General features: G+C 40.0%; 1 protein-coding gene across 1 annotated transcript; it reads right to left on the bottom strand.

Annotated features, from left to right (window-relative positions):
- Nucleotides 1–3,484: 3,484 nt before the first annotated feature.
- LOC116782456 (interstitial collagenase-like) lies at nucleotides 3,485–9,897 on the bottom strand. Its single transcript, XM_032679190.1, has 10 exons — nucleotides 9,755–9,897; nucleotides 9,371–9,615; nucleotides 8,770–8,918; nucleotides 8,543–8,674; nucleotides 7,530–7,691; nucleotides 6,909–7,128; nucleotides 5,623–5,756; nucleotides 4,912–5,071; nucleotides 3,962–4,065; nucleotides 3,485–3,765 (listed from the first exon to the last, which is right to left on the bottom strand). Exons 1-10 carry the CDS (start codon nucleotides 9,857–9,859, stop codon nucleotides 3,656–3,658), a joined length of 1,521 nt encoding a protein of 506 aa, XP_032535081.1. The 5' UTR covers nucleotides 9,860–9,897; the 3' UTR covers nucleotides 3,485–3,655.
- Nucleotides 9,898–11,432: the final 1,535 nt, after the last annotated feature.

The following is an 11,432-nucleotide window of genomic DNA, read 5'->3' as shown; positions in this document are numbered from 1 at the left end:
TGTCCTCAAGAGATCAATAACCTAGAATATGCTTTATGAAGAAAACTATATAACCACAGAGATCTTTGATGTTGTCCTTTGAGGTGGCTTTATTAATAACTAGTACAATATATAATGACAATCTATTGGCTTGGGTTAAAGAAGTCAGTGTGAAAATTGTTATGTTCTCCTCTTTTCAACCTGTGAAAGTGCCTGGGTAAGCTTCTAAGATTGCCCTTTTCTCCCCCTCTTCTGGAGTCAATCTTTTGCCTTGGATGTATTCCCATAGCCCCAGCCCCTCTTGGCTGTACCCACTGGCAAGAAGTGTTAGAAGTTGCTCGTTTTTTGGCAAGGTTATTGCTAGTGCACAGTTTATATATTTTAGAACTAATGCATACTGCAGTATAGAGAAAAGCAAAAGAACATCTTGTAGAGCCTCAACAGGACATATAAGTTGAATTGTTCTGCAAAGTCAAAAGCTTAACTATGTAGAGCTTGAAACTGCCCCACTCTGCTGCCTTATGTACCCTCAGTGTCCTGGCCAGGCTGGACTCTGGTAATCCCCAGTCAAAACCTGGGAGAGCAGTTCTGTGCACAGGAAGCTTCTGAACTGCAAATGTGTGCTGCCATGAGCATTGCTTAACTCAATGCCTTTGGCACCTCATTCCTGGCGATGCTGCAAACTCTCAGGCCTGGCAGCACAAACCTAGCCTCAGAAATATGTATTGCTGACAAAGATGAGTGTGTGACCTACTTCTGGCTTTTATATAACAGTCTTCAGCATGGTAATGCTGATTCACTGATGGGGCCCCCCTAGTTCCAGTCAGTTTGTACACAGGTCACTGTTGCTCTTTGTTGGTGAAGTCATTAAGGCATTTTTGCCTGAGATTTCATGTGCAAGAGATTGGGTCTGGGTCAACAGTTGTGCTGTCAATAATTTCAGATGTAATGGGTTATTTTGTGTGCCTCTTTTTTTTTTGTGTGCCTGGCCTCAGGCTTCAGGGAAAGTTCATATTCACAGAGGATAAGTACTTGAAATTATATTTATGGACAAATTTCCCCTTCTGGTACCCAAGAGGCTTTTAATTCCAGCAATCATTTATGAGTTATAAGAAAATCATGGTTACAAGAAATCTCTTGCCCACTAAGTGTAGCCAGGCAGCTCCAGCACTCCTGTTTCCAATCTCATTTGAATTATATTTTTCATTTGCCAGGAATTTCATTGCTTTTCCCAAACCAAAAGTAATGTTCTTTCATTTCAAAGTTTAAGACATTAAGAAAACAGAAATACAGATGGAAATTCCATGGTTAACATTTGTCACCAGTCCTCTTGTCCTGGTGAAATCCATGCCATATTGTCTTCTATTTATCCTCCAGGCTACACTTTCTAGATTTTCCTTCGCATCCAAGTAAATATCACTCATTTTTCAGATACTGGGAGTTTAAGCTAATTAATACCCAGAGGTCGAAAGAGTATTTTAATTTTGCTGTTTACTTGAGGTCATAACTAAAAAAACTGTACCAACCATATATAAAAAAACATGTTAATATAATGTGAGTCATTGTAAACATCAACAGTATTCTGCTTCACCGTTGCTGAGATGCTCTTTTTTGTTCTTCCTTAACCACTTTGGAGTCTCAGTCAACAACCAGATCCTAAAGGCCCGATTTCTGATGGTAGCCCTCACATATAAGAAGGCATCTATTTAGGATATCAAAGCATGTAGGCATTTTTAAAAACAAAGGGGATTAATCCCATTATTTATGTACAAACAGTACTCACAAGCACCCTGCCTAACCCTGGAGTCATCTAAAGTCTTTGAACTGAAGTTTCTTCAGGATATGCTGTGTACACAGCACAAGCTATTGAGAAAGACACTGAGAGATGTTGGGGCAACACAGTTTTCCTGTGTCTCTGCTCTGCCTGGACTGCTGCCAGGTAAACTCATTCACTTGTCAGTCCATGACTTCAGAGTGATGCACCAGTGCCCTTGTGGCAATGCTGAGCTGTTCAGTCCCTACTTGACTTTTAAGCCACTTCTAACCTATGTTCATTTTATACCTTGCTTTTAGAGGTGCTCAGAGTGAAGCTAGCATGCATGAGGAGGAGAACATGGCAGAGAAGAGATATTCCAAGATTATAGAATCATAGAATAGTTTGTGTTGGAAAGAACTTTAAAGATCGTCTAGTTCCAAACCCCCTGCGTTTGGCTGGGACTCCTTCCACTAGGACAGGTTTCTCAAAGCCCCATTCAAAGGCATCTCTGCTGCCCTTCTTTGGTCTCGTCTGCTAGCACAGTGGGACAGTGGGTCTGTGGGTACACTGGGAGACACATGGCTTCCTCTGGTCCGGATAGATGGTGCAACAGATGTTAGAATGTGTTTTGACAAGATCTCTCAGGGATCTACGCTGTGCGGAAAACCAGGAACAAATCCTGTGGGGAAAGTCTGGAGCAAACCCCTAACGGAGTTTGAGCTGTGTTAACTGGAATACTGTCCTTAGCAGCCATTCCCATCCTCTCTTTCTACCTTTGCCAATGCTGCTAGAGAAAGAGGAATAGCGAGTCAACAGCGTCAGTGTTGTGAGAGATGAGACTAGATCCCTTCAGATAGGATGGACTTCAGCCAAGCTTTCTTATACCCTGAAGGGTGTTTAAGGTCACTGAGCTATTGCCCTGTGAGGGGGACCCAAACAAGGTGCACAGAGGAAGCAGATGTGCTTTTCTCTGTGTCTCACCGCTTATCCTCTGGAGGATTCATCTGTGGTAGTTACATAAAAATTCTGAGATTTTCTTATCATTTCAGCTTGTTTGCTCTGGGATGTAGTTCTTGTTAGTGGTTTCTTATTCAGCACTGCAAGGTGGACTGCCAGCCCTGACTCCATTCCCAAGCCACATGGTCACAGTACAGCAGGGCTAATCCCTGTGACCCTATGATCAGTTCCCAACCTGCCTGCATGCTACCTCCGTCCCCAAACTGGACACCTAACCTTCTCTCTCTTGGCTCATGTTCTGCTATATGAATGACTCTGCTCACCAAATCACCCACAGCAGCAGTGGGGCACTGGTCCTTTCAGCTCACTGCCATGCTCCCATCTACTAGCAGGCACTTGTCTCCATCCCTGCCCTGACCATTCAGTTCCTTTGCCATGGGGTCATGGCAGGTGAGTCCCAGGCTCCAGTCTCTCCCTTCACATCCTGTTGTGTAGAATCTCCTCTTACCTTTTATGCCTCCCCCACATTGTTCCTGAGTGTCTTTGTTTCCCTGCTCTGTCACCTAACTAATTTCTTATTGTCTGCCAGAACTGCCCTCCTACTTCTTCTTCATTTTAACTTTCCCTCCATAGACACTGAGCCCTACTAAAAATGGTCATGATGCTGTTCAGGCTTGCATATGGTTATACCAGGTGCCTTGTCTCCAGTGGAACCAGAACACAAAGAACACTGCTATACTTGAGCAAAATACTTTATTACTCAAAAACAACTTGATTAATAAATAGCTGGAGAACAAAATAAATTAAAACTGTACATTAGGTTTTACATTTTACGGTTTTAAATTAGATTTGTCAAAGGCCATAATTTCAGATTCAGATGCACAGTAACAGCTGAATAACACTGTTTAGAACCAAGAAACGTGTAAAACCATTTCTGGTACAAATACATCCCTGCACCACCACTTAATATTTCTGGCAATTAAACCAGCTGTTACTCTTCATTTTACGGATGAGTTTCTTTTTCTTGATGTCAACTTCATACTGGTTTGGTCCATGGAAAAAGTAGAAATATCCTAGAAATGGAAGGACAGAATATTGGAAAATTAATATTTCATTTTTGTATACCTACTGTTATACACTTAATATTTTCTTGAGTGATTAAAAAATCAAAACAAACATTTAATATATATATTTGAAAGATACATATTTTTGGCTTTGGTTGGTGGTCTTTTGGGTTGCTTCTTTTTAGTTACATTTTAATTTATTTACCATTTTTCTGAAAGGCAGCATCAATTTTGTGGCCAATCCCTTGGAAGTCAGCTGCTATTTTTCTTGGATATCCTCTTTCCATTGACTGAGTATTTTCATTGAAACTAAATAAAGAAATTGCATGAAAACAGAAAATAAGCACAGCATGTTCAATGTTGAAATCAGATGGAATTTTTACAAAATATGCCCACTCTCAGCTGAAAATCCAGTAACTGCAAGCATCTGTGATCTCATAGAACAGTCTATGTGAATCCTATCTATGTGAATATTTACATCTTTAGTGGCCTATGTAAGGCTGTTTTCAGAATATCAGACTAAAGAGTTTACTTTCATTCCCAGAGACTGACAGTGAGGCTGGATGGGGCTTATACTGAGCAATAAACTTAAATAATTATTCATCTTAATTTAATTTAACAGCACACAATCTATGGAGTGACCCCATAAAAGAAATGCAAACTTATGGTGTAATAATACTCTTTTAAGATAATATTGCAGATTAATTATTAAAGCTAAGATTACTACTTAGTTGAACAAAGAAATTTCTTAAGAAGTCAATATTTTAATGTCCTTCCACAGCCTTCTTAATTGATTTGTCATTTATAGATTTCATAGAGCACTTCTGCCCTTTAATAGCTACTGAATGAATACATGATATGACGACAAAGTCTACTCACATTGTCTTTTTATACTAAGTTCATAGTGCTTCCTAATGAATAAACAAAGCTCATTCGCTTGTTAATAACAGGCTGGTAAGGGTAAATGAAAGTTGTCTTTACCTCAGGTGCTACAGACTTTGTTCTACGAAAAGACCTGAGCGAAAAAAATGGAGTAATTGCCTCTGAGTTTCAGCTTTTACAGTCTGAGAAGGCTGACAACAAGAGGATGCTAATGTAACTTGATTTTAAAAGCTATTTTTGTTATCTGCTGTATGGAAGAGGAAAGATCCTTACCTCCAGTACTTGTTGCCTACAAAGAAATTGGTTTTCTTGGTATTTTGATCATGAACAGCTGCATCAACTTTCCTGACGCTGGTGGGGAAGCCCAGGTTCTGAATGGGCTTGGGGAAGCCTGGCTCTATACTGTAGCCACTGACAGCCCAGTACTGATCATCTACAGGAAAACAGAAAAAGTTATAGGGATTCATTGAGGAGCCTGATTTGCTTTTCATCAAAGTCCCAGAGCTTTCTGTGTAGTACATGCCACCAAACAGCACAAATGTTCTACTGAAAAACTTACCCTCTAGGGCACACATAAGTTTGAATACCTCACAGCTGTTTATAGACATTAGTTTATAGACATTTTATAGACATTAAGTTATATACTAAATAGTTAAAGGTCAACAAAGGTGTGTTTGGCACCTTTAAAAATGTATTTAAATAACTTAATGTAGCAATAAATTTTGTCTCACCTATGATCTTCTCTCTCACTGACTAAAGAAGAGTAATATCATATTGTATAGGAATGTTGTGAAGCAGAATTAGTTAATGGCAATAACAGCATTTTCAAAATCAAAATGGATTTAAGTATTAAGAATAGCCCCTAATAGTACTAGTATTAGTATGAGAATTAGTATGAATATTAGTGTAATATTGCTTCCATTATTATTAAAAAGCATTAGCATTCATTCATAAAAAGGACTGATAGAAATGTAAGAGAAATACCTTTAAAAAATAGCACTCGATCAATCTTGTCAACCTCATAAGCAGCATCAAAGCCACCTATCAGTGATGGCCAGAAAGAGGAGATGGTGTCGTGCTCAATTTCTGAGAAATATGGACTTTTGCGCCAGACATAGCTGATAGAAATGAAAACAGCGGTGTTTCATTATCTGTACTTCACTAGTAGATCAGGAGCCCAGAAACACACATTAAAGCCTACTGTCTGGGTTCTGGAGCCAGTGCTCCCTATGAGGCAGAGATATCACCCCTTTTGTGATCGCAGTGCTTCACTTTGCCCTGCTCCAACACATGTATTTGCCCTTTACTATGCATTGCTCTGAGGTCACAGAATAGTGGAGGTCAGAAGCGACCTCTCAAGGTCATCTTATCCAACCTGTTGGCTCAAGCAGGTTCACCTAGAGCTGATGGCCCTGTATACCTCTCCACTGGCATCCTGATGGCTTGTCCAGGACAACCTGTGGTATCTGTGGTAGGGTGACAATTACAGCTTTCTCTTTGCCATGACTCATGCAGGTAGGCACAGTTGCATTCTTCATCTCAGTTTGGTTAAAAATGTTAATTAAATATTCTTGAGGAACATGTTAAAACCTAGTTTAAGGAAGAACTGCTCCTTCCTCACCTTCCTTGAAAATTATTAAGATTTTAAGCTACAATTCTTCATCGTATGTTTTAAAAGGGAAATCACACCCGCATCATCAAAGGGAGCTTGTTCAATCAAAACGCAACTACCAACACAAGAAGCAGGTGAAATCCTGGGCCTCACATTCCATTCTCCCTCGCCAGGGTGGATGTGCCCAGCCAAAAACCTGCTACAGTGCTAGTGTTAGAGTGTGTCCCAAAAGTGGACACCTGTAACAGCAGGGATTCCCTACAGACATCACTGGACAGTGGTCTAGTGCAGACTCCTAGGTCAAAGTGACACCAAAAGTGACATTTTCCACAGCTCCCTGGCCCAAAACCTGGATAGTGTGATGAGGACAGTGCTGGATGTGAAGAAGCTACAGGATGAGGAGTTACACTGGAATTATTCAGCCTTGCACAATTCTAACAGACGTGGGTGATAATGTATGATGGCTTACTCACCCATCAGAAAACCATGTTACTCACCCAGCCCAGGTGGGCTAGTAAAATTTAGCAAATTCACCTTAACACTTTCATAAGAAAATATCTTCCTTTTAACCAATGGAAGATAAATGCCTTGAAATGAATTTTATGCTTTGCCTTTGTGAATTTCACACAAAGGTGTTGCTAGAAATAAAAGCACTCACCTGTCTTTGAAGAACAGTGTTTCCCCACGGAGAGTGGTGATAGCATCAAAAGTCAGATGAGGGTCACAGTCCTCAGGTCTTGGTGGGGGTTTGGAGGGTGTTGTACGTGTTGGTTCTGGCCAGAGTGACATTTCAGTTGTTGCTTCTGCAGGTGTCATTTCAGTCGGTTCTTGGGGGGGAAAAGCTTTTGTTGGAAGTACAGGAGATTCCCTGGGGGATCCTTTGTAAAACAGATAAGAGTAGAATTGGAAAGTGGATCAGAGTAGTTCATATTGCAGAGCTTCAGGATGTACCATATGAAGCCAAATGCATAGGCTACTTGGTATGTGACCATCATTTTGTGGAAGATAAAGAGAGTTTAATACTGTAGACACGGGCTGTTCCTCTGGTATCACTGGAGAAGGACTTGGATCTTTTAACTAAATGGCATGAATACAGCCTATTTTAAAGACACAGACTGTTAACCACAACAAACCCCAAGAGGTTTACCCAAAAATAGTAACAGGAATTTAAACCAGAGTATCCTTCTTCTAGTAGAAATTTCAGTACATTTTAGCTGTTGGGTAAAATTCATTATAAATTATTATTCATCATTCACTAAAAAGGATTCATCTTGCTTACCATAGAGGGCTTGAATGCCATCAATATCATCCTGATGAAGCTGGTAGTCTCTTGTATCCTTGGCCATATATATAGGATACATCAAAGCACCGAAGACATTGGAGTGACCAAGACCTAGTGAATGGCCCAACTCATGAGCAGCAACGAGAAATAAGTTGTATCCTAAAAAAAATTCAGCACAAAGAATAAACATTTACTAATTTTTTTTTGCATGACAGTGGAATAGAGGTGCCATCCTCTCATGTATGATACATTGTTTCTGGTCTTAAAACCCCAGCAAATCTATGTCCCAGTTAAGAGGCTCTCTGGTATCCTGGAGAAGAAATGAGTTTTGAATTATGAAAACTTATTTCTCACTGGGAAACCAATCTGGGAATCGTTTTTGCCCCTGTTGCAGAAATTTTCTTGCCAACAAAGAAACAAATTTTCTTTAATGTTAATAATGACTAAAAACCAGGTGAGAATATTTTAGTCATCTAGAGAGATTTCTGAGGTTAATAAATGACATGGAATTTAACTGGTAACTACTTCACAAAGACCAGTAAAATGTAACATAATTTCTGGACATTGCTGGAAACCAGAACATTTCACTGTTTCATTTAATAACTTTTACCAATAAACTCAAGATATTTTTTTCCTTTCCAGAAGTTAAAGATATGCATCACTTTAAATCAGGGGGAAAAAAATGAACAAGAGGTTATATTACAACTTTTAAGGTTATTACCTGAGGGTGAAAATTCCCTGTCTTACAATGTCATGATTACCCAATATTGCTATTCCATGCTAATATCATTTCCTTTACTAGAGCTGTAATTGCTGTCTGCATTAACTTCAGGAGACTGTCATGACTGCAGCCCAGATCAAAATATGCAGCATTATTTTACTAAATTGCACTGACATTTTACATGTCAGTAAACACTGAAACTACGGCCATGGTGTATGTGACTTTACAGCATCTTCAAGACAACTCTGTCTATTAAAGAACAAGCAACACAACATTTAAGGTTACCTACCACTATAGGTAGTAAATTTGGTCCAGTTTTCATCTTCATCAAAATGGGCATCTCCTCCTATCCCACTGCCAGGGGGATAAGCATGAGCCAGAGTTCCTCCTGGACCATCAAATGAATAGAAGTCACCATGAACTAAAAATAAGAGGGGAAAAAAAGTTATACTTTTCATCATCTTGGTAAGAAAAAGTGACAAACACCATCTTTCCCAGGCAACAGAATCCCCTTACATCCAGCGGCGAAGGAGATCATTATATCTGCTTGACCACTGTAGACCCTGGTGAATCTCAAAGGGGTGACACTGCTCCAGAGCTGGAAGGCTTTTGCAATTGCTTCCTCTACATCAGCTTGCAGCATGTCTGGAGTGTAGTTCAAAATCCTGTGAAATAAGGACAAAGGAATTAAAAGCAACCAGATCACATGTACTGGGACACATGGTATTAAGGTCAAATATTTTAATCAATAATTATTATTATCTATGTGTCTTGAGTTGTTTATTTTCAAAACATTTACCTACATAACAGATGAAGGTTTCACAGTTTTCTTTCATGTCTTTCAGAAATTCTAACATATACACCCTCAGCTGCATCTCTATCCACCGAGTACATTATTTTGTAGGCTGTTAACTAAGTAATGTAAACTATTTTGGTATATTTGTCACTATTTGGAAGCCTGAATAGTCCCCACATTCATGGTCCTTTCATCCTAAATGGAGCTTTTATATGGAGATATACAAGAATAAATAGTAAAGGACCTGTTGACATGGCTTCTACCTAGCATTCACAAAGCTTCCGAGTAGTGTAGAGAAAAATATGCTTTAATGTATGTTACCGATATGTCACATCTTCTTTCTTCCACTTAGGGCTGTATGGGAAGGTGCTGTATGAACGGATGTCAGGTATTCCACATCTAGGCTGCTTCATCATGTCCAGTGTCTTATGGTTCAGCTCCCCAGTCACCTCTAGCCCAAAGAATGACTGCATCTCTCGGATTTTGTCAGCCATGTGATTGAGGTTCTTTGCTTTAAAAAGAGAACTTTTCTCTTCTTTAAAATCATAGAAGCTTTCCAGATATTTCTGATAGGGAAGAAAAAAGCAGTTTAGAACATAAAACTTTCTTTTCCAATGCATACAATAACATATTCTATATCACTAGTACATCAGTATGTTCATTTTCTCAATAAATTATTTCTTAAGTTCTGCCTGTAGTCTCTACCTTAGCAAATTGCGTATCTTCTTCTTTCTTTTCTGGAACCACTGGAAAAGCAGAAGAACATACAACATATAGCAACTCAAGGAAAAGAAGGATCTTTGTCTTCATTTTGGTCTCCCTGTCCTATTAGCCCTTGCTAGAAGACCTCAATCTCTTCTCCTTCTGCCTAAGACTCCCCAGTGTTTCACTATTTATATCAGTGCTGTGCTTGCTAAAGTCAATAATGGCATGACTCAGCTTATAACATCCTCTGATTTCCCACAGAAACACAGAAAACAAATTTGGTTTTAGAAGCAAGCTAACACATGACGGTTTACCTTGCCCAAAATCCCCTGATTTCGCAATCATATTATTGGACAGTATGTTGGTGGTTTTTTTTTTTTTTTCATTCCTAAACTGGACTGGGTAAAAACCACCTCATTTCCAGAGGTGCTAAAGGAACCTGGTTCTTTGTGAGAGACAACAATCTGTAATTTCTTGTAGTACATGAGATGGGACCTCCAGAAACTGTCCTTCAGTTTTCTCAGTGTGGCATCCATGCAGGACCTCAGCACTCGAGGGAAGAATCCCTTCCTTTAGCCCATCTTGTCCCTGATAATTTCAGTGACATAGCTGATTATACAAATTATTCATTTCTCTTTTTTTGAACCTGACATCCTAGCTTTATTAGAGACCCATCACCTCTGCTGCTACCTGGCCCATGTAATCATGGATTTATGGCCTTATCCCCTTGTTCCCCCACACCACAATGTAAAGGTCTCAGTAGAGCAGCACATATCAGGTAACCTGGTCTGCATGGCCTACCAGCCAAGGGTGGTTTCACAGCTAAAGAAGAAATGGCAGAAATTGCCCTGGAGAACTACAGGCACCTTTGGAATACAAGGGTCTTCAGCGGAACTTTTTAATAAATATCTCCAACCTTAGATGGAAAATGACAAAGATTTGAGCCATAGATTCCAAGTTGCCCAATTTCCCAGAAGGCCTGCTTTCAGTTCCTGTGTCCTTTTCTGAACGTGGTGCATTGCACTTTATGCAGGATTGCAGAACCACTGTCACTCGGTTCTCTCTTGCCTGTCATTCTGAGACATCCATCCTTGAAACCAGAATTCTCCCATGTTGACTTAATGGCCGCATGAAAGTTTAAAAGGAGAAACATGAGCTAAAAATAATCCACTTCTTTTTGAACATGAGAAAAAGAAGAAAAAGAAACCACTTTACAGTGAGAGCAAACATACTGGAGACTTCATAAAAACAAGCCTAGCACCACAGCAGCTGAGCTCTGCAGTCTGTAAGGTGGCCTGGGGAAAGGCATGGCCTCCTTCCAAAGGAAACTGAAGTTGGACAGCCAGTCTGGAGTAAGGTCACGCTACATGTGTGACCCAGGTCAGAGCCCAGGTCCCTGAACCCCTGAGTGAAATGGCACAGATGTTTATGTCTAAGGCTGCAGAGGGATGAGAACAGCTCGCTGCTGCTGTAAAGGGGTCTTCCATCCTGACCAGCACTCTTGATGTTTTCCTGTGCCGTTGTGGTATCAAGTGTGTCCTCAGTGAACTGATTCAGAGGGTTGAAGCTGTAGGAAACAGCCCAGAAAAATAACCCCAACCCCATCAACGATAGTTTTCTACTGAATTTAGCAATTGCACTGGCTCCTCAAGGGGGGAGAAGAACCACTATGAATGAA

This window comes from Chiroxiphia lanceolata, chromosome 2 (assembly GCF_009829145.1).
Source record: "Chiroxiphia lanceolata isolate bChiLan1 chromosome 2, bChiLan1.pri, whole genome shotgun sequence".
Lineage (NCBI taxonomy): Eukaryota > Metazoa > Chordata > Aves > Passeriformes > Pipridae > Chiroxiphia > Chiroxiphia lanceolata.
Note: the sequence above shows the minus strand (reverse complement) of the source record. Positions and strands in the feature narration are given on the sequence as shown.

Excerpts from the sequence above, each read along its gene's own strand:
- LOC116782456 (XM_032679190.1), bottom strand. The coding sequence starts at position 9,859 with ATGAAGACAAAGATCCTTCTTTTCCTTGAGTTGCTATATGTTGTATGT. Across the intron at positions 8,675-8,769 it reads GATCTCCTTCGCCGCTGGAT|TTCATGGTGACTTCTATTCA; the intron begins GTAAGGGGATTC and ends TCTTATTTTTAG. Across the intron at positions 5,072-5,622 it reads TCGAGTGCTATTTTTTAAAG|ATGATCAGTACTGGGCTGTC; the intron begins GTATTTCTCTTA and ends GTTTTCCTGTAG.